Source organism: Colias eurytheme, chromosome 21, assembly GCF_061535395.1.
Source record: "Colias eurytheme isolate Ceu_HAF_F1 chromosome 21, ilColEury1 Martin Lab GWU primary, whole genome shotgun sequence".
Classification (NCBI taxonomy): Eukaryota; Metazoa; Arthropoda; class Insecta; order Lepidoptera; family Pieridae; genus Colias; species Colias eurytheme.
In genome coordinates this window covers 8,237,079-8,260,705 of record NC_143000.1, presented here as the reverse complement: position 1 = coordinate 8,260,705, position 23,627 = coordinate 8,237,079, and the positions used below count along the sequence as shown (strand labels likewise).

General features: G+C 32.4%; 2 protein-coding genes across 3 annotated transcripts; both read right to left on the bottom strand.

Annotated features, from left to right (window-relative positions):
• Nucleotides 1–1,399: 1,399 nt before the first annotated feature.
• Nucleotides 1,400–20,917, bottom strand: LOC149899321 (alpha-tocopherol transfer protein-like). 2 transcript variants are annotated; one of them, XM_090114467.1, is made up of 7 exons: nt 20,785–20,917; nt 8,692–8,830; nt 5,005–5,158; nt 4,537–4,641; nt 3,923–4,070; nt 2,223–2,439; nt 1,400–1,622 (listed from the first exon to the last, which is right to left on the bottom strand). In XM_090114467.1, exons 2-7 carry the CDS (start codon nt 8,825–8,827, stop codon nt 1,468–1,470), a joined length of 915 nt encoding a protein of 304 aa, XP_089970593.1. In that variant the 5' UTR covers nt 8,828–8,830; nt 20,785–20,917; the 3' UTR covers nt 1,400–1,467. The 2 variants fall into 2 exon arrangements, with proteins under 2 accessions (XP_089970593.1, XP_089970592.1); XM_090114466.1 differs by lacking the exon at nt 20,785–20,917 and adding an exon at nt 16,074–16,230.
• On the bottom strand, nt 20,796–21,890 carry LOC149899320 (uncharacterized). Its single transcript, XM_090114468.1, has 2 exons — nt 21,406–21,890; nt 20,796–21,022 (listed from the first exon to the last, which is right to left on the bottom strand). The coding sequence occupies exons 1-2, from the start codon at nt 21,773–21,775 to the stop codon at nt 20,796–20,798; spliced, it is 597 nt and encodes a 198-aa protein (XP_089970594.1). The 5' UTR covers nt 21,776–21,890.
• Between the last annotated feature and the right edge of the window lie 1,737 nt (nt 21,891–23,627).

Genomic DNA, 23,627 nt, shown 5'->3' with positions numbered 1-23,627 from the left:
GGAGGTAATGTAATACGTGTACTGTGCAACTCAGTGAACGCATTTTTGTATTTCGTTTTAATAAGGTTTGACAAAGTAAGTAATTTTAAGGAGTAAATTTAATTTTTAGGAGTCTGTTTTTAGATTTTTTTCGATATATCTATAGAAATATAATATTATCTATAACTAATCAGTATTTAAGAATTTATAATTTGTACGAGTTTTTGGTGGACTGGAATTTATAATTTTTACATTTCCGACGAAACAGGAATAAAATAGGTAATGGTGACGTACTTTATTACGTAGGTGAATGATAAGTAATTAAGTAACGTTACCTATAATAATACGAGTGACTACAATTATTTACGATATTTAGCACAGTATTAGGTACAATATTTCCTAAGAATTATTGTAATACTGTGTCCATAGTTTACACGTGTGACGTGTCTCACCTATTCACTACGGTAAAATGTGTTACTAGATTACTGTAACCGCATTAAGTAAATATTATGTGCAAGCATTACTTAGAATAAGGTGAGGCGCTTGTATAGTGGTGATTTTACGATCTGATAATATTGTGCGCCTGCTGCAAAATTATAGCTAGCTGGTGTAACGCATAACATACATTTTGCTCATATTTTTTTGTACGTTTCTTCATGTTAATGATTAATCTATATTTTATCAATCTCTATTCTATACTAATATCATATACCTAGCTGAAGAGTTTGCTTGTCTGTTATTTGATTGAACGCGCTAATCTAAGGAACCACGCGTCAGATTTGAAAAATTATTTCACCGAGATAGTCAATTTATCGAGGAAGGCTAGAGGCTATAGGTAGTGTTAGCTACTAGATATTATTCTATTACTAGTATTCTGTGCCTATAGGTATATCATCACACTCAGACTAATAGGAGCGGAGGAATGCGATTAAAACTAAAGCTAGTCTATACATATAATAAATCTGTAGAAGGGTCATTTCTGTACATTGAAAATATTGAAAAAATAAATAGCAGGGGGTGTTACTGGATCGATACCAAACCCAAATATGTGATTAAAAAAAATTTTGTCTGTCTGTCTGTCTGTATGTGAAGACATCACGTGAAAACTACCGGTTCGATTTCGATGAAACTTGGTATAATTATAGCTTATTATCCTGGGCGTAAAATAGGATACTTTTTATCCTGGAAAAATAACGTAGAAAAAAAATTAATCTTAATTTTTCAGTTTTATCCATAGACGTTGTTCTGTAGAACCGCGAATACGTTGCGTATTATTATAGGCCTAGCCGTATTTGGGTCCAATAGATATTTATAAGATGTCATTGTCAGAGTTACTCAAAATGGAGAAATAAACCATCCACGCGAAGACCGACATCGGCGCGTACGGAGTCGCGGGCAGAAGCTAGTAAATAATAAATCATTCAAATTTTGTACTCATTTAATTCCCATACATTAATTATACACAATATTTTATCACAGACAGTTTCCTTAATCAATATCAAGTTTTTTAAAAGAGCCTTCTAGACCGCCGAATATATCTGAAATTGTTTTCGGTTTTCCAGGCCTTAGTGACTCTACTACTCGTTTCTTATTTTCATTTTCGAAGTAAGATGCGTTGGCTCGAAGTTTTGATATCAGCTCATCTGCAAGAAACAGGTAAAAGTCAATAACGTACAAATTTTTCCTCTATCTAGGTATAGGTATTTAAAAATTAATCTGCATTTTATATAAGCTTGGCTTAAACGATATAAAAATGTACAGATAGCCAAATTATTTTATATACTTAATTCGTTTATATTATAATTATGCATACTGATATTTTTCAGTAGATTATTAACTTACAAAAAATAATTCGTTCAATTGTATATGGTTTGGTTAACACTTTTTCTCAGTTTTTAATCCCTCGAGTTATATTATTAATTTATTAACCAACGGTGTTTATGATCTAACTGTGGCATGTATATAGTATATACTAAATTCTTATCAGGAACATGACTTAAAGACTCATGATGATGATAATTAACAAACCAAACTTTTTGAAGTGAAAACTTCTTTAGCGGCGTTAAGCACTTTTTCTGTAATGGGTATAAAATCTTAAACTCGCGTCAGGACACGTGACCTGATCGAAAAAGCGTAAGACAGATGGATATCAAACATGCTCAACGTTAATAATCAAGTTTTCACTTCTGCCGGCACTCCCCCAGTGCAACCCGTCTTTTTTTTTGTCAATAATGCTTACACACCTCTACATTCCAATGACGACTTATAACTGCCACCAAAATCCTTAGGCAGCGCTTCAATAGGGAAATGCTTCTTAACAGTCTCAGAACCAACAGTATGGATGCTGAGGATGTCCATCATCTCCTTCTTTAAGAACGGCTTCATCATCATCACCACTCTGTCGATGAAGGATGGTGCGTTGATGAATTGAAGACCCATTAGTTTGACTAGCATTGCTTCCTGGAAATGTTTTGTTAGTACATATATGTAATACCATTTTTGAAATATTTGCGTTCATGTACCTACAATTTATCTTACATAGTAAGTACCTATAAAACAAAGTCGCTTTCTCTGTCCCAATGTTCTTAATAATATGTCCATATGAATATCTTTAAAACTTCGCAACGGATTTTGATGCGGTTTTTTTATAGATAGTGATTCAAGAGGAAGGTTTTAGTATACACGCTAATTTATTAGGTTTTAGTAAAAGCGGGCGAAGCCGCAGACAGAAAGCTAGTAAGTATAATATAAAACTAAAGAATTTATATATTTGAATGGGCTAATCTCTGGAACTACTTGACCGATTTTACAAATTCTTTCACCGTTTGATATATTATGTAGGTAAGGGAACCTTGAGTGCTATATGCTATGTATTATTTACCACGGGTGAAGCCGGGGCAGACTGACATTATAATATAATATTTATGTATCACTGCATAGTATAAAACAAAGTCGCTTTCTATGCGAGTGATTCAAGAGGAAGGTTTTATTAGGTATATAATTTATTATGTTTTGGACAAAGCGGGCGAAGCCGCGGTCGGAAAGGTAGTTCTATATATTATACGTAGTATAAAAAGTTAAATATGTACAAATTTTATGTACTTATATTAATTATTAATATAAGTCTTATAACCATCCATACAATTACATTTTCGTGATAACCAGTCCATGAAGAAGTCATAAAGTTTATAATTACATATAACTATGTTGGTATGTATTTTTTTTATTATTTATATGTAAACTTATATACTTAGTTAGTTAACTAATTAAAATATTAATAATTTACATCTTTTGCAGCAAAGGTCAGAGATCGAGAATGTAGATAATATCTTATTATTTCTATTAAAATATTATTTTAGGCATCACGTCCGCATTATTGTGTGATGTGAATTGTGATGATGTGCAAAGAGCCAATGAATGATAATATATTATAATAATCAGTATTTAATGATAGGTAAATAATATTACAATGCGATAATTGTAAACACATGGAAAAGAGAAGACCATTTTGTAAAAAAAATCTACTGAATATTCGCATAACAATGTGACAAAAGTATAAATCAAATTATTCTATAACTAGCTTTCCGCCCGCGGCTTCGCCCGCTTTGTCTAAAACATAATAAATTATATACTAAAACCTTCCTCTTGAATCACTATATCTATTAAAAGAAACCGCATCAAAATCCGTTGCGTAGTTTTAAAGATTTAAGCATACATAGGGACATAGGGACATAGGGACAGAAAAAGCGACTTTGTTTTATACTATGTAGTGATTATGTAACCGACTCCTTTCGGCTCTATTTTGACCCGCCTTAAACGGAAAGATTTAATTCAAACTTTGTGGGTAGGTACACTTATCAAGGATCTGTGACGGTACAATTACTTCGTGAGTTTAACCGTGTTTCTTTAAGTTAAAACAATTATTTATATAATATAACCTAACCTGTAAATAGTACAAAAACTGCTGTAGATTGACCAAGTCAATTCTAGTGACATGCCCTAGGGTCATTCCTTCGAAGTCAATCACAAAGGTGATGCCGGGCCAAGTCCCTTCCTCGTATTGATAGAAATCCAGTACCATGAGGGATGCTCTAAAAAGAGATTTTTTATGATTATTTTTATATCTGTACAAATAGCACGTTAGAAATTTCTATAGCTATGTAATTCTGGTGTATATGTATGTACACATCCTTTATATGATAATATGTCCATACATTCCTATTTTCCCCTTTTTATTTTGAAGTGAAACTTCATTAGGCGCGTTGAGAGTAAAATTTCAAGGTCGCCTTTTCAAAGAAAAACCAGCATAGTTCCCGTTCCCATGGGATTTCCGGGATAAAATCTATCCAATGTGTTAATCCAAGTTACCGTCTATGTGTGTGCTAAATTACATTGTAATCGGTTCAGTACAGTATTTGCGTGAAAGAATAACAAACATACATACATACACATACCTACATCCATCCTTACAAACATTCGCATATGTATAATATTAGTAGGAGTAGGATAGGATAGGATACTTAAACTGAAATAATTGTAGTTTTCAGATAAACTTACTTGATAGCCTCAGAAAAAACAAATACTTTGGGGTCTGTGTTTAGGAAGTGTGTGTAGAATATAGCATAACCCTCTTTCGTTCTGGTGGGTAGAAGTGTGAGTAATCTGAAACATAACACATAATCTCTATATATATAAAACTCAAAGGTGACTGATAATATAGTGATCTATCAACGCACAGCCCAAACCACTGGACGTATCGGGCTGAAATTTGGCATGCAGGTAGATGTTAGGACGTAGGCATCCGCTAAGAAAGGATTTACCGAAATTCTTGCGGGAACGGGGAAAAACGGGGATGCACATACAAAGTCGTGGGCGGAAGCTAGTAAATTATAATTTTAATAGAAATTTAGTTAAGTATGTAATAGTTTGATTAAAACAATTAAAGATTGATTACATGCATGTAGATTGTGGTAGGCAAACGTAAAAAAATAATAATGATAAATATCTGTATATCTGTATACTTACAAATTGTTCAAAGTCCGTTCAACGCCAGCGTCGAACTTGCGATCCTTAAAGAATTGTGTGAATAGCGTCTTCAATGTTAGGTTTAGATCTAGTACTTGCTTCGTAACACCCGTACTTCTGTTGCAAGAGTGGTAAGCCAGGATGAGGTCCATGTCTGTAATGGTATTTAGTTTTTATATGACTGCGTATGAAGAATTTTTGTTTTTACGGAAGTGTGCATTAAGCGCGTCACACACGGTGAAGATACTATAATATTTTATAATTTATCTTAAGATACGGTTATATTTTATATTATAGTATCTTAAGGTATCCGGTATCAGCGTTCTGACCATCATTTTTCTTATTGGCATTGAAATGGCAATGACCCACAAAATTTCGGGTCAGTTGTAACAGGATGGCGGTTCTACAGGGGTCTTAGTACGCAATGCCATTAAGAAAAATGATGGTCTGCAGAACGCTAATACCGGATACCTTAAGATACTATAATATAAGATAAAATATTACCTATAGTATCTTCACCGTGTGTGACGCGCTTTATAGTAATGTTGTTTTCTTGGTTGGTTTGAAATGTCGATAAAATTCGTAAAAATTATATCATCATAACTAATTTAAACTATGAGGAAAGGTTCAACTTTCACAGGAACTACTGTCCGATTTCAAAAATTCTTACGGTGTTAACTATAAATATACCTAGCCCATTTATTGACGAACGCTGTACCTAAGCTATAATTATATATCATCACTCTAAGAGCAGCAGGAGCGGAGCAATGCGGGTAAAACCGTAGGGCACAGCTAGTAATGCATTAACTAAAAAACTACTAAACCGATTCTTTTACCAGCAGAATATTTATCCCGTTTCAAACAAAGCAGAGTGGGAGCGAGAAGCTAGTAACTCAATCGATCGTTGACACAATAGAAAAGTAGTAATTCCTAAAAATTGCAATGCTTCAATCAAAACAAATTACACAAAGATTGTCAACATAATTGTTCTATAATATGGCATATTACACGCTTGTTTGTCCATTTGAATACACGTGGACTACCTACAAAGGATAGATAAAATTACTACTAGGTAACTACCTACTTACTAATTCCACAAATAATTATGTTACATACTACATTGTAAGATGCAATTCGCGTGCGAAAGTTATCGTAAAGAGACTGAACTAGTACATTTTTGTGTTTCAGGTTTTAAGAAAAATTACCCTACAACAGTTTTCCAGAATATTTTACTTATTTGTATGGCTAACCGAAGTCGGAGCAGATCGCTTATTGATAGGTATAGTGATGACACCTAAATAAATAAAATCATTGGCTTGATATCAATTTTCAATTTCATTATAATTTGCCATTCATAAATCATAATATAAAATTGTAATTTTGTCGTTACAAAGATGTTACAAAGCTAAAGGCATGTTCATTTTTATTTCTTTGTTTGTGTCTCTAATAAGGAAATAAACATGAAATAAGTAATAACCCTTTAATTTATTACCTACACGTGTTTTGAATTCGCCGCTTTTCCTGTTTTGAACGATGCATTTAAGATTTTAATGGAATTTAAGATCACTTTGTGTAAAATTAAATAATAATAGTAAAGAATAAAATTATACTATCTGTGATAATCTTAGTTAGGTGATAATAAATTAATACTTGAGAGGAGAAAAATATCAGCTACATCTCATCCTTAAAATCTATTGATATATTATATAATCACTATTGTAATACTGTGCTATGATGAGTTTGTTTGTTTGTTTGAAAACGCTAGGTCTCAGGAACTGCTGGTCCGATTTGAAAAATTCTTTCGGTGTTAGATAGCCCATTTATCGAGGAAGGCTATATTCTGTGGCTATATTATTATATTCACGCGCTACACGCTAAGACAAACAAGAGCGGAGCAATGCGGGTAAAACCGCGGGACACAGCTCTAAACACAGCTATAATCTATGACGTATATAATCTACTAGCGACCCGCCCCGGCTTCGCACGGGTGCAATGCTGATACTAAATACACTACAGAAAAACTGTGAACGTTGTATATAAACACATAGCGGCCCGCTCCGGCTTCAGTGGCCAAAGTGGCAGGCCAGTACCGCAAACGCAACGTCCCGCAATTTTTAAATCTGTAATATCTTCGAAAATATTCACTTAAATCATACGGTATAAAGGGCCATATAGATCTATATTAAATGAACAATGTATTCAAGGTATTTAATTGGTTAAGGATTAATGCTCTATTGGTTAAAATCGCATCGAAAATTAGCCATTATTTGTCGTAAAAAGTAAATGACAAAAAAAAGTTATTGTGGGTTATCCATAAGAGATAGACATATACCATCGCGGACTTTTCTGTAGACCTTTTCAATGTGTATAATACTTAGTACATTATTTTGATAAAACTCGTAGGGTTTAGCCTGCGTTTGCAATGTAAGCGGAAAAAATGTAATTTTTTACGACATCACATTAGAAATCTCAAAAATAACAGTACTTCTCCACTATTTAATGGATGTTATTATACATATAAACCTTCCTCTTGAATCACTCTATCTATTAAAAAAAACCGCATCAAAATCCGTTGCGTAGTTTCAAAGATTTAAGCGTACAAAGGGACATAGGGACATAGGGACAGGGAAAGCGACTTTGTTTTATACTATGTAGTGATAGTGATGCACCAATAACGAAATATTATATATTCATATAGAATCGAGATAAATAACTTATAATAAATAAATAATAACAACCAAACAGGATTTTGATGCTTTTCTATTTCTATGAAGTAACTAATCAATTAATTTTGAAAAATTTATATATATACTTAGGCATGTACCTATCAGTATTTTGCAGTGAACGAATATTAGTATTTAGTACATATATTTTTTCATTCTTATTTAAATATATACGATTTGATTCGATCGATATAATTATATTATATAAAATTATATTTAATAGAAACAGCCCGCATAGACCGACCTATTTTAACCTTATTTTAACTATATTTTTTTCCCCATACTCGTATCTAATTATAAAACAAGGTCATTATCTTATTGTGCCTTATACGTATATAAACACAGTTATTGTGAATATCATAACATCTAATTGTAGAAAATCTACGATTTAAATACATAATGGCTCTTACAAATACCACTTATTACAATTTATTTTCAATGTCGTGCATTTTTAAATGGGTATGAATTAGCACTGTATACCTTTTAATTATTTAAATACTAACTGTTTCCCGTGTGTACTGGCAGAATAAATCACGGGCAAAAACATTCATCTCTATTTCGATTCGTTAAGGGTTGATTTTTGAAGAAAAGAACCTCCTACTTTTTTGAAGTCGGTTAACAAGTAGCCTATGTTTGACCCTGGTAATTAAAGTATTATTATTCATTGAAGAATAAAGCAGGCTTTGTCGATTAGAAAATAAGTTTACAAAAATGAATCAAAGATATAACTAACTATACCTAATACTTCTACTCAATTAAATTTTTCCTGTTACATAGCTTTTATGGGTGCCATGGTTAATTTAGAAGAAGTGCATTTACCACTATATTAAATTATAAAGAATATTAAATTGTCAATGATATTATTAGACCTAAGTTTCACCTTATTAAAATGCCATATCATATTAAACGCAATCTTCTTTTAAACCTCATACACTAGCAAAAGCATGGACTATAGCTAGTATACCTGTAATATGTTCATCAGGTAGATGTGGCTGCGTCTTCAGCCACCGACGCAGTTCCTTCACATCATCAGGGGTGATGCCAGTGTTCTTTTTGTATTCCTCCTCCAAGGGGAACGGTGGAATCTCCCCGGCCACCATTTTCTGGAAGGTTGAATAAGAATTTGTATATGAATGAAGCCACAGAGAAAAGTCGTAGAGTTACCTAAATATAATTAACTAGCTGCTCCGCGCGGTTTCACCCCCGTGGCTCCACTCCTGTTGGCCGTAGCGTGATGATATATAACCTATAACCTTCCTCGATAATTGGGCTATCTAACACCGAAAGAATTTTTCAAATCGGACCAGTAGTTCCCGAGATTAGCGCGTTCAAACAAACAAACAAACAAACAAACTCTTCAGCTTTATAATATTAGCACAGACTAATAATAATATACTACGTATACAAATATTAGTAATTACATAGTTATATATATTGACCGCCTCCTCGGTACAGTGGTTGACGCGTGAGCATAACACCGAGGGGTCCTGGGTTCGATTCCCGGTGGAGACGCAGAAAAAAAATGTCTTAGTCTGGTAAGACACAAAAGGCTGATCAACTACTTGTCCCTAAAGAAAATCGATTAGTGAAACAGATTTATAATGCATCTGCCCTTTACCCCACTAGGTGGCATGGGACTTCACTTATACCTATGATACCTAGGTATGTTGGTACCTACTTATTTTATTTTGCACATAAACTCAAACCATAGGCTGTGGGTGTAATTATTATAATAATACTTAGATACCTATAATAACCATAATATTATAAGTATTTACAATATTACTAAACCATTTTACCATCTATTCACTGACCGATGAATGTGGGCATAATTTTGATACCTAAGTATTTAAAGAGAAACTAGGTACATAATTAAATTAATTGCTAAGATTTTTTTTAAATAATAACAATATTTTTTAAATAATAATAACAAACAAAATAGTTTTATTATTATATTTTAAAATCTCTCCCATCAATTGTATGGGGAGTTGCGTCGCTACTCGCTACGTGCGCGCACTTTCATACTTACTAGCCCATAGAGTTGATGGAAGAGACAAAATAGTTGCGGAGTTGCTCTTGCGCGCTAGCTCTAAAAGAATTATTAATAACTAGCGGTCCGCCCCGGCGTCGCCCGTGGTACATGTTTACGTTTTCTCTACATAAGAACCATCCTCGTACTTCAAGGAATATAATAAAAATAATTTGGAAAATCCAAAAGTGCACGCCTCATAATTTTTTTTTAATAAATTTTATTAATTATTATTTTTGTTTATTTAATAACAATTAAACCACATCGAATCAGACCCTGAAAAATGAAAGGGTTCTATTCCTGAGCATACTCAAGCGTAAGAGAAAAAAAAAGACTCGATTAGTAAAGTATTTCGGTCGCTATCGTGTTAACAAGAAAAAGGATCCGCACATACAGACACACGGACGTCCAAGACAGAACTTTTTTAAACTGTTTTTTAACTAGTTTAAATAACAAAAATGACATCAAAAATATCATGAACGTTAAAAATAGTGTTTTTTCTTAATATGTGTGTGTATGTATTATCTTACAAGTGCAATGTATGATACATAAAGACATTTTAAGTTTGAAAAATCAGATGTTTTGCGCGAAGTGACAGTAGTACCCACCTCAACGCTTCGCTTATGAGGCGTGCAAAAGAATTATTGAAATCGGTTCAGCCGTTCTCGAGTTATGCGCTTACCAACACATTTTGCCATTCATTTTTATATAGAGGTATAACTAAGAAGATATAAAGCGCTTTGGCAATACGGAAGTATTTATAAACTATAAAGGTCAAACAAAAAAAAAATAAGCACTAAATATGAACCAGGAAAAATACATGTGCACTAGAACGAGTTTTTAAATTAAAACTTGATTTTAAATGTATCCTTCTTACTACATAATATTATAAAAGAGAAAGTTTGTGAGAATGTGTATTGTGTGTGTGTTTGTTACTCTATCACGCAAATACTACTGAACCGATTACAATGAAAAGCACACATATAGGTATACAGGATAACTTGGATTAACACATAAGATAGGTTTTATCCCGGAAATGCCATGGGAAGGGGAACTATGCTGGTTTTTCTTTGAAAACGCGGGCGATGCCGCGTGCGGGCCGAAAGCTAGTATTTCCATAAAAATAATAATACAAAATATAGGCGCAAGCAGCTAGTGTCATTAAATACATAATATTATTATTTAAATTATATATCGATAATTATCTTATATCTTTCTTATATATAAAAATGAATCGCAAAATGTGTTGGTAAGCGCATAACTCGAGAACGGCTGAACCGATTTCGATAATTCTTTTTTTATTATATTCCTTGAAGTACGAGGATGGTTTTTATGTATAGAAAATGTACCACGTGCCATGTACCACGGTAAATGTACCACATGTACCACGGGCGAAGCCGGGGCGGACCGCTAGTGTATAATAAAAACTTAAAAATAAATGTGTCGCTATAGAAATACCTAATGACGTAAAGTAGGTTGATAAAAGTACCTATCTTTGAAAATTCAAAAAAAAAACAGCAGAACCGAATATTTATTAGCATTACTCCTTCGTAAGCGTCTATCTTTATTTTTTTTACAATATAAAATGTTAACGTTCTGTTGTTAATGCATAAAACAATACCTACTTACATAAAAAAATCTGTTTTATAGAAATATTAGAGGTCCGCCCCGGCTTCGCCCGTGGTACATATTTCGCAATAAAAGGTAGCCTATGTCCTTTCTCGGGTATCAAAATATCTCCATACCAAATTTCATGCAAATTGGTTCAGTAGTTTAGGCGTGCCTGAGTAACAGACAGACAGACAGAGTTACTTTCGCATTTACAATATTAGTATGGATGTATGCGAGGAGGGTTAGCAAAAAAGGATATTTTCAGCATTGTATATTTATTATTTACAATGCAGCAAGCTGTTCAAAATCTTCAACGCAAGCACTGGCTTGTTTGTGAAATTAAATAAAATGATTTCTTTACTAATTGCATTATTATTAATAAGGCTGTATCTATTCCGTAGTATTTTGTAGTAAATATACATAATATTTATAACGTTATTCTAAGAACATAATATTATAATAATGAAGATATTATATTGTGACAAAACTGGTTTTAACCTTCAAAGTTATGGTTTTTTTTGTACTTGTGCCGTATTAAAGCCTATATAATCGACTTTGCCTAAAAGAGGGTTATGTTTTCCGAGTATATGAAGAGAAGTAGGTACCTAATTGGAATTTTCAGATTAGGTACATAATAGCTATTTATGTTTTATTTAGTTCTTTAAACGTTCATAAGAATTTATGAGTTTAAATTATTAATTTTTTCCATTTTTATTTGTATTTTGCGTGTGAATGGTAATTAAATTCTTATTCTATTCTATTCTATTCTACTTAATTACTAATTAAAATAAAGATAATTAAAACAGTACAAAAAATTAATATAAAATTATAAGCGTACAACTTCTTAGCAAGTTTTTTGTAACTAACAAAGTGAATAAAGAATTTGGGCAACATATCATTTTATGCCACAAAAATAACAAATTATTTTAATCTAAAAATTTTCAGTTATTTTAAAACAACTTGGTCTGGCCATTGTCTGGGAACTTAGTCCAAATAAAAGATGTGACAATTTATTAATCTATATTCTATAGGTACTAACATTATAAAGCTGAAGAGTTTGTTTTTTTGTTTGAACGCTCTAATCTCAGGAACTACTGGTCCGATTAGCAAAATTATTTCGGTGTTAGATAGTCCATTTATCAAGGAAGGCAAAATAGGCTATATTACTATATAATATCATCACGCTCAGAGTTCAGACCAACAGGAGCGCGGGTAAAATCGCGAGGCACAGCTAGTCATGACTAATGACATAAATCTACGATTGTTATTCAAGTCACAGACAATTGACTAAATTATGGTTTGTTATTTTACATAATATGTGATAGGAGATAAGCATACAAATTATGTTGTTTTTAGTTTTAGGTCCTTATTATTATTATTGAGTTATGAGTAACATTTGTAAAAAGAATCAACAAAATTAGTTCATCCAGAAGCAGTCCTGAGGTAACTAACCCAAAAAAATACAGTAGGATTACAAACCTCCTCCTTTTTATGAAGTCGGTTGAAAATAACGTAATTTTATGGGTGGTTAAAAAATTTATACAATGGTGTAATAAATCAAAGGAATAATTAACTATAAGTACCTACTTATAAACTTTTAATTAACTGTTTTTATGATAAAAAATAAAAATTATTATCTATTAGATATCTATACTAATACTAGCGGTCCGCCCCGGCTTCGCCCGTGGTACATATATGAAAAATAGATGTTGGCCGATTCTCAGACTTACCCGATATGCACAGAAAATTTCATGAGAATCGGTCCACCCGTTACGGAGGAATATGCAGACTAACATTGTGACACGAGAATTTTATATATAAGATTATAAAGAGGAAAAGTTTGTAATTATGTAATTACTAGCCGCTCCGCGCGGTTTCACCCCCGTGGCTCCACTCCTGTTGGTCGTAGCGTGATGATATTATATTAAAGCCTTCCTCGATAAATGAGCTATCTAACACAGAAAGATTTTTCAAATCGGACCAGTAGTTCCCGAGATTAGCGCGTTCAAACAAACAAACAAACTCTTCAGCTTTATAATATTAGTATAGATGTATGTATGTATGTATGGTTTTCACGTACAAACCTCTCAAGCGATTTTGATGAAATTTGGCACAGACAATCTTTAGACCCTGAGAGAGAACAAAGGCTACCTTTTATTGCGAAATATGTACCACGGGCGAAGCCGGGGCGGACCGCTAGTGTATAACAAATATAGGGCATCAGTAGATCAGTGGTTGAAGGCCTTGAAGAATCTCACTTATATTAAAAAAAAATCTAAACAAAAGTTTTCGAATATTCGCTAATATTATAAACTCTGAAGTCATCTACATCATCTATAATATAAAAATGAATCCCAAAATGTGTTGGTAAGCGCATATCTTGAGAACGGCTGAACCGATTTCGATAATTCTTTTTTTATTATATTCCTTGAAGTACGAGGATGGTTCTTATGTAGAGAAAACGTAAATATGTACCACGGGCGAAGCCGGGGCGGACCGCTAGTTCATAATATTATTATGTAGGTACTACTAGCTGCTGCTTTTCACCCGCGGCTTCGCCCGCATTTTTTCGCGAAAAAACCCGCATAGTTCCCATTCCCGTGGGATTTCTGGGATAAAAACTATCCTATGTGTTAATCCAAGTTACCTCTATATGTGTGCTAAATTTCATTGTAATCGGAGTATTTCCGTGAAAGAGTAACAAACACGCACACACACACACATCCTCACAAACTTTCGCATTTATAATATTAGTAGGATAGGAAGGATATTACTAGGAAGTACACATGTTACAGTCAAAATAGTACTAGATCCTATAAATGCTTGCGGGCTGCGGCCAAATTTTGACTGGAAATCTAGTCGATATATAATAGGTACCTACCTATAATATATATTCTCCTATTTATAAATATACATAAAATTTTAATATAATACAAAAAACTATGAACGCAAAATCCTCCGGTGGGAACTTAGACTAAAAGTCAATGTCGGTCAAAAACATTTTTGACTGAAAAATTTGTTAAAAACGTTTTTGACTGACTCGACGCCCTTTGACAAAAAATTTCGATGTACGAGACATAGGCTAGGTATCCCAATAAGATTATATGCTTCGATAGTACTGAACTATTATTTACTATTTAGTAATTTAAAACTTATCTCCTCTTTCCATACAAATAAGATTATAGTACCTTTGTTTCTTTATAAAAACTCGATACAAGGTTATCATAAGTTAAAACGATTAATTGTGTTATTTTTAAAGATTCAATGTTTAAATTGAATCAACGCGAGTACATAGATAAGTAGGTACCTACACATTTCGTTGACATGTAATTTATAAAAAAGCAGAATGTAATTAATAAAATAAAATAATAATATACGGAAGGAGAATGGGCAAATTGGGCCTGAAACTTGGGCTAAGACCAATACACACGAAATATTGTTTTTGTGATAGATCATTACACATACCTAACGAAAAAAATAAAATAAAAAAATAAATCGACCGGGTTCTTGTACAGTCAAGGTAAAAAGTTTTATTTATTTTGCGCACAATAACGGTGTTTTTAATTCGAGTGAAGTAAATATACTGGAGTGACTGAGTTTAACCATAAAAAACGTCTAACTACGTTGAATTATAATAAACACGGTATAGGTACCTGTTACAAAACATAATATTAGTGTATTTTGGTTATTAGAGGGCTTCAGATTAGTACGTCTTTGTAAGTGAAAGTGAATAGGAGTAACATAAAGATATTGTCATTGTCTTGCAACAGTTATTTATTGAAAAAAATATTATACACAAAGTAATAAAACTTGATGTGACTGTACAAAAACCCGGTTGATTATTTTTTATATATATTTTTCCCGTTATGTATGTGTTATGATCTATTATAAAATCAATATCTCATGTGTATTGGTCCAACTCAAGTGTTCAGGCCCAACTTCCATAGTAAAATGCCCATTCTCCTTTTCAACTTTTTACCTAAAGTGTGTTCCTAGGGCAGGCGGAAATTCGTACAATGACCTAACAGGGGTGTCCAACAATACGTGAATGCGTGTCGCTGTGCTTCCTAATCTGCACCTTATACAGACATGTAATAACAAGTTTGTTACCTCTGAACGACCGCGTCGTTCACCCCACCTTGTACCACGAGAACCCGTACGCTGCGTAAACGACATGTAAACGATAAATTAGTGTATGAAGAGCGATAGGTATCGTTTTATTTGACGATAACATAATACTTCGTGTCATTGTACGAATTTCCGCCTGCCCTAGAAACATACTATAGTTAACTACTTAATTAAAATTAAGAGTGGCAGGTGATACAAGATTTCATAAAAAAATAAATAAATATTGACTGTTTTAATGAATACATGGTTTATTTTTTATAATTATGAACGATGACTAAAAACATATTTTAAATATCGTGACATTTCAATAAAATTTGTAACTATTGATGGCATTATAAAAAATCATTTTATTAGTTTTCATAAATCAATGAAAATATGGATTTGTTGAAAAATTGTAGAGTTACTTATTATAACTAAGTACTTACTCGAGTTGTTTAAAAAAATTGAAAATGTCCAAATATGAAATTTCATTCACGCATTTACAATTTCGAAGATTTAAGAAACCGTGAACAAATCCCTATAGTTACTAAACACAAAAAAATCGTCATTTGTTATGAAAATAATAAAAAAATACTTACGTAGTTTTACGGACTGAATTATAATAAGTATTATAATCCGGTTATTTTAATAAGTATAACACGACCGCCCGCACTCAGTCACACTGGTTATTTAAATAAAACATCCTGAACCGAAATAACCTTGATTAATTTTATTATTGTCTCATTTTTGCTTTACCATATAAACTGAACTTATTAAAGTTCAGTCTTGATTATGAACCTTTACCCTATTTTTTCGACCACACAATAAAAAAACACAATATTCAAACCTTTTTGATTGAAACTTACTTAAACATTGACCCACAGTATTCATGATATGTGTGATTTATTCCAGAGATACAACCACAATAATAATTAATAATGTAATACTGTGATACAACTTTATGTTTTATGTTATGAACTTTATGTTTGTTGTTAAGGTATGTTCTTTCTCAGGGTCTAAAGATTGTCTGTGCCAAATTTCATCAAAATCGGTTGAGAGGTTTAAGCGGGAAAGCGTAACAGACAGACAAACAGAGTTACTTTCGCATTTATAATAGATATTAGTAGGTATTTCAAATATCATCATCGTATTTTTTATCGTCATAAAATATCTAGTTATATATACCAAAATAATGCACGTAAGTAACAGTGATAGGTACCTACGCTAATTATTTTTTACCAGCATCCAACCTAAAAAATATGATAATTGTTAATTTAACAAGGTTATGATCTCGTACCTACCTGAAAGTTGTTTTAAATTTTGGCTTTTCCTCAATGTTAAACTGTTACTAAAATAAAACAGAGGAAGTATTTTCTCAATGCTGTTTTCTTTAATATAATAATTTCCGTTTTCCGCTCGCAATTTCAAAGACAAACCCGCATAGTTCCCGTTCCCGTGGGATTTCCGGGATAAAACCTATCCTTGCAAAGGCGATGCACTCTCTCATAGTGGACTACGGACGTCTTAGGCAACATGATACAAATATTTTAAGGTAAAATTTAACTATATATTTTTAATGATAATAGTTAATTTAGACAACGACCTAAACCATACATACCAAAACAGTTTATTTTTCAACTAGAATCTAATAAAAAATCTTTGTGCACTTTTTTGCTTAGAATAAATTTTATAATATTTTGATAAAATATGATACTAGCAAATACAAATATGTACATGGCTTGTATATTTTGCCTAGTTAAATAATAAATAATAATAAATATTTCAGGACATTTTTCACACACGGCACGATCTGATCCCATACGTTACTAAGCTTTCGCTTGTGTTATGGAAACCAGATGGCTGATAAACATACATAATATATAATTTTAAATAAATACTTATAAAGGAAATTAACACTCAGACACAGAGCAAACATCTATGTTCATCACACAAATATTTGCCCCGGGTGGGAATCGAACCAGTCAGTCAGTTACTATTAGTATTCAGATCGAGCATTCTATATTATACTGAACCGATTTATAAATTAGAGCAAACCGGGAGCAATTTTTTTGGAAAAATCAAAAAAACACTGTGTGAAAAGTGAGTATTTTTCATTTTACAGGGAAATTAAATTTTCATTAATTGGTCAGGAACTAAACATAAGTAAATAAACTAATAATAATTATTATAGAAGTGGAGCAATTACTGATTCTGAAGGAGCATTTAAATGGCAATATTTTGAGATATTCATAGGTACCTAGTTAATTGAAAAAAATAAATTTCGGCGCTAAGTTCTTTCGTATAGCCACAGAGCATTGTCTCTAACCTATTTTATTCATGAGTGGCATAGGCTAAATTTTATTTATAGCGCATAGGTAGACCAATATAACAAAACTGGTTCCAAAATTATTCAAATTTGCGTAATCCATTTGATAAAAGACGAGCAAGTTAACATTGCATGATCTTTAAACATTTAACATACATAAAAGTACCTATAGGAGTTAAAAATTCTAAAACTCTAAATATAATCTGTTGTAACTACGATGTTAACTACGAAGAACGAAAGTTTGAGTAAATATAGCATGCAAATGAATTCAGGTAAAACGAAAAAAATCCTCTAATCTATATATGTAGGTATATAAAACTCAAAGGTGACTGATATAGTGATCTATCAATACACAGCCCAAACCACTGGGCGTATCGGGCTGAAATTTGGCATGCAGGTAGATGTTAGGACGTAGGTATCCGCTAAGAAAGGATTTCCCGAATTTCTTGCGGGAACGGGGAAAAACGGGGATGCACGTACAAAGTCGTGGGCGGAAGCTAGTTATAAAATATAAAACTCATAATGAACAATAAAGGAGAATGGGCAAATTGGGCCTGAAACTTGGGCTAGGACCAATACACACGAAATATTGTTTTTGTGATAGATCATTACACATACCTTACGAAATAAATAAAATAAAAAAATAAATCAACCGGGTTCTTGTACAGTCAAGGCAAAAAGTTTTATTTATTTGGCTATTATTTTGCGCACAATAACGGTGTCTTTAATTCGAGTGAAGTAAATATGAATCAAAATGTCATTCGAGTGACTGAGTTTAACCACAAAAAACGTCTAACTACATTGAATTATAATAAACACGGTATAGGTACCTGTTACAAAACATAATATTAGTGTATTTCGTTTATTAGAATTTAGAAGGCTTAAGATTAGTACGTATTTGTAAGTGAAAGTGAATTGGAGTAACATAAAGATATTGTCATTGTCTTATAACAGTTATTTATTGCAAGAAATATTATACACAAAGAAATAAAACTTGATGTGACTGTACAAAAACCCGGTTGATTATTTTTTTATATATATTTTTCCCGTTATGTATGTGTTATGATCTATTATAAAAACAATATCTCATGTGTATTGGTCCAACTCAAGGGTTCAGGCCCAACTTCCATAGTAAAATGCCCATTCTCCTTTATAGTAACATTGCGAAGTTTACTTCTTCCTTTACAAAAGGCAAATCTAGATTAATGCAAATAGAAACAATATAAATGAAATGGAAACCTACCATACCTGGTTTATCATATCCGAATATACGGGGCACTTAGTCGTTTGGAGCATCGTAAAGAGTCCTCAAGTAGGAGACCGATAGATGGCGCTATTGCAGTTAATTTCCTTTGAATACGCAGACGACGCCGCGGTTACTAGCTAGTGTAATATATAAGTAGAAATGTAGCATGGTGTAGAAATATCTTAGCACCCATAAACAATTATTTAATTTAGTTAAACTAAAGTACTGACTGATCTAAATCCATACACGTTATTCACCACATGCTGATAACGTTTCTGATAACCTTTCAGGAGCATAACTGTCAGATAAAGTTGGTAAAACTTTTTGTTCAAATAGACTATGTATAACTCAAACCTAAACACAACATCCATATAGCATAATAATTATCAAAATTATAGTAGGTAAAGTCCGGTCGCGGAGCAGAAAGAATTTCGTACAATGACCTCTTTACCTACTGACAGTGGTCACAAACATTTTTGAATGAAGTGCAGTTTACATGAAATATTTGGAGGAGAAAATGTTTTTTACTAATTTATTAAATAAATGACCTTTATTCATTTACAATACTTATTAGTTAGTTACATTTTGACTTTTTCAATAACAACGATATATTATATAAAAAAGTGTGCGTGTAGACACATAAGAAGTGAAATTTCTTTATGACCTTATTTTTCAAAAAAGTAAATTAAAGTTCAAGTAAATTATTTACTATGTACAATATTAGATAAAGAAATACGTTAGTCTTACACGCGATTTCGACTTTGGCGGATTTTGATTGGACATAAAGAGTTTGAGGTTTATTCTTATAAATTTTGAATTCACAAAATCATAATTGAACACCTGACACCAATCAAGCAAACACAAACCTAACGCTCTCAGGTAAAAGGTTTACAATACCTAAGGACGGCGGTCATTGCACCTGTGCGAGCAAGACACATTATTTTTCAAGGGAGTGACAGTGACAGGTAATAACAGGTTAATGTACGAAATTCTTCCTGCTCCGCGACCGGACTTTAGTTGTAAATTTTGTACAGCAAACTTATCTTTTTAATAATAAATGTATTTATTTATTTACATTTTAGATTACTAGCATATAGCAACATTAACATAAAAATTATTTAATATGAAAATAATAAACATCTATTTGTAAATATAAAACATTTTTACAATAATTTATCGAAATAAACTTCATTCTATAACCAACAGAAAATAATTAATAGTTGATAACTTTCCACCTCTTGAAACATAATTTCTTAGTAACCAACCTTAGATTAAGGATTGGTCGCAGAGACCAATCCTTAATCTAAGTAACCAACATTAATTGGCCCACAGATCACAGAAACTAAAGGAATTGGCCAAAATAAAGTATTAACATCACATGATGTCTTTGATATAGTCAAAATAAAAAATATACTTAGAAAATATTAAATGCAACAAAAACAGTGAGGCAGTCAAATTAAATTTCCTTATACTTCTAATATATTCAAAATAAAAAGAAATGAAGACACAATTTGCTTCTTAACTCCATATGAAAAAAAACCTATAGCTTACAAAATTAAAACTAATGCCTACAGCTTGACTGCAACCGCTGTACTGCGCCCTAAGTATGTGCGGTGAGGTGGGGACCGGGTAAGAAAGAGCTCGAGTTAGAAGTTAGAAAGAAACCATCAAGCTAAACTATATAAAATCAACATGTCCTTCATATAAGAAATGCATTCAAATAAAATTATTTACTTACAATTAAAATTGTTAGGTTTCTCCTAACTCTTTTTTTAATATCTCTATTTTCAGAAGAAGGTGCTGTTTTTCTAATTCATACATCGTCTCTTTATGTTCTAGTTCTTTTTCTAAAAGTTTTCTTTGAATTATTTTTTGTACTAACGCCTCTGTCATAATTTCTTTCTGAATCTTTGCCATTTCCAGGTTTTCATCTTCCAAATCAATTTCAACAAAAGTATTCTCTTCCTTTGGTTTAACTGTAACACAACAGAATAATATAATGTTATAAATACAAAATCTATAATATTATGTTTCTTGAAAAGAAAATCAAGAGTTTATTTGTTTGAATGCATTAATGTCATGAACTACTCGAAAATTTCTAAAATATTTTCACCAGCAGATACCTATATGTAAGTTTGTGATCCCTGAATACTACAGGCTATGTAAAATATATACCAGTTTTTCAAATAGGTAAATGAGAAAGGTTGTACTACGGCAGTGTTCGCTGAAGACAGTAATTAGACCACCTTTTACAACATATTATGTGCTTTGTTTATAAACATATTGATTCATATTACCTACTTAATTGCAATATAGAATTTAATTAATTTTGAATACCTATTTATTTCAATAAACTTACTATTATTAGGCAAAGAGAAGTCCGCAAACTGATTATCATTTCCATCAACAGAGGGAAGAATAATCCTTTTTACTCTTTCTTCCGTAGTCGAGAGCCGGGAAGGTATGGTCATACCGTCACTTGTTCTGAAGCGTTTCCTAGTGTCCCTTTTTATCGCCTCATATTTCAGCTTAAGATGTTTGTGATTCCGAAACACAGAACCATTGAATGCTCGTTCAATATCTTTCCATGCTTCCTTTTTTTCTTGCCAAGTAGTAGCATCGCTCTTTTTGTTTTCTATAATGTGTTTTCTCTCCTCTACTAACGATATCAAGAGGTCTGTTTCATCTTGAGTGAAGTTAGAACTTCGTTCCCGCTTTTGTTTCTCCATTTAATTTGAACTAAAGTTCAACGTTACTTGAAAAATATATAGTTTTACAGATACTTTCCATGTATTCATTTAGAACTAAAAACACGGTACACCACGAATCGAGATTTGTGATAGATATAATATTAAATAACAATATAGAATAATAACAATCATTGACATATTTTGTGATTTGTAATTTTGAAATTTGACAAACCGCTCTATGACATTTACGTTTCGTTTCTGTGTATGACATTATCTGTGGACATTATAGTAAACTGTGATAGTTGAGGTGATAGTAAATATAAATATTTCTTTAATGTTTGTGGCATAGTATTTGAAATATAAATTTTTATCACAAATAACTTATAACGAAAGCTATGATTATTAATTATTATATTTTCACTAATGTCGATTGCGATAAACAAACTGCTCCGTGCTTCGTGCATGCGTTGCTGATAATGTAGACACCTGTGTAAATTATTATTTATTACTAGCGGTCCGCCCCGGCTTCGCCCGTGGTACATATGAAAAATAGATGTTGGCCGATTCTCAGACTTACCCGATATGCACAGAAAACTTCATGAGAATCGGTCTACTCGTTTCGGAGGAGTATGCAGACTAACATTGTGACACGACTCACGAGAATTTTATACAGGGTGTAATCGTTAAGTGTGCACAGGCGATTTTTCCGTAAGTATTACAGATAACAAAAAACTTTAAACTGATATCGAAAGTACTTAACCTAATGAGTAAAATGGCCGTAATAAATTTTTAAAAATAAATCGAGAAATATCAAAAAAATTATCTTTAAACCCTCCCATACATTAGGTATGAAATATGAATATCCCATATTTTATTTTTTATTTTTTTTATATATGGACATATAATATATTGTTTCTTTTTTCTTTTAATTATCTTACTTATCTTTTATTCACCTATCTCAAAATTATAATAAACGTTTATGCTATTTATTTTACCACCCAAAAAACCGTTCTGGTGCTCCAAGCGTAGCAAGTCGAGGGGACTACTGAAAACCGGCGCCTCTCTACTAATACGGAGAGGCAAAATATGCTGAGTAGTCCACCTTATCACAAATACTGACCAAATACTAGAATAATTAATATATCCGATGTACTTAATATTTATTTTTATTTTTATTGTTCTTAAAATGTATTAGTTGTAAGCTAAAATGTTGTATTTGTGATTAAATGTATTTTCTTTCTTTCTTTCTTTCTTTCTCCATATACATTTAATATGAAAGATTTTAGCTTTCTTTTTCTTTTTTGGTTTTCTGCTTTAATTACTTCGCAAATTTGAAGTGGTTTGATTTTCCACGCTTTTTCCGGACATTTTCACGCGTTTTCCAGATATTTTCCGGGGATTTTCCGAGCATTTTCCGGGCATTTTCCACGCTTTTTTCGGACATTTTCACGCATTTTCCGGATATTTTCCAGGCATTACCCAGGCATATTCCAGGGATTTTCCAGGCATTTTTCACGCATTTTCCGGATATTTTCCAGGGATTTTCCAGACATGTTCCACGGCTTTTCCGGAAATTTCCACGCTTTTTCCGGATATTTTCCAGGGATTTTTCAGACAATTTCCACGGTTTTTCCGGAAATTTCCACGCATTTAATAAGGACTTATCTACTCAGTTTTAAAATAAACTAACATTCCCTACATTATTTCCGACAGTCTGTCTGACAGCAGCTGGCAAGTCTACTTGCAGGTGGAAACGGCGGGCTTAGACTAGCAAGCTGCTGTCAGACAGACTGTCGGACATTTATTACGGAAGTTATCTTGCAGATGGAAACGCGACCTTACATCACAGACTTACATTATCATAAATTAGATTACCTATGTATTGAATTAA

Coding starts and splice junctions, on each gene's coding strand:
- LOC149899321 (XM_090114467.1), bottom strand. CDS start 8,827: ATGGTGGCCGGGGAGATTCCACCGTTCCCCTTGGAGGAGGAATACAAA. Junction 5,159..8,691: donor ACCTGATGAACATATTACAG/GTATACTAGCTA, acceptor ATACCATTACAG/ACATGGACCTCATCCTGGCT. Junction 4,071..4,536: donor GTTTTTTCTGAGGCTATCAA/GTAAGTTTATCT, acceptor ATCTCTTTTTAG/AGCATCCCTCATGGTACTGG.
- LOC149899320 (XM_090114468.1), bottom strand. CDS start 21,775: ATGGAGAAACAAAAGCGGGAACGAAGTTCTAACTTCACTCAAGATGAA. Junction 21,023..21,405: donor CTTCTCTTTGCCTAATAATA/GTAAGTTTATTG, acceptor GTTGTGTTACAG/TTAAACCAAAGGAAGAGAAT.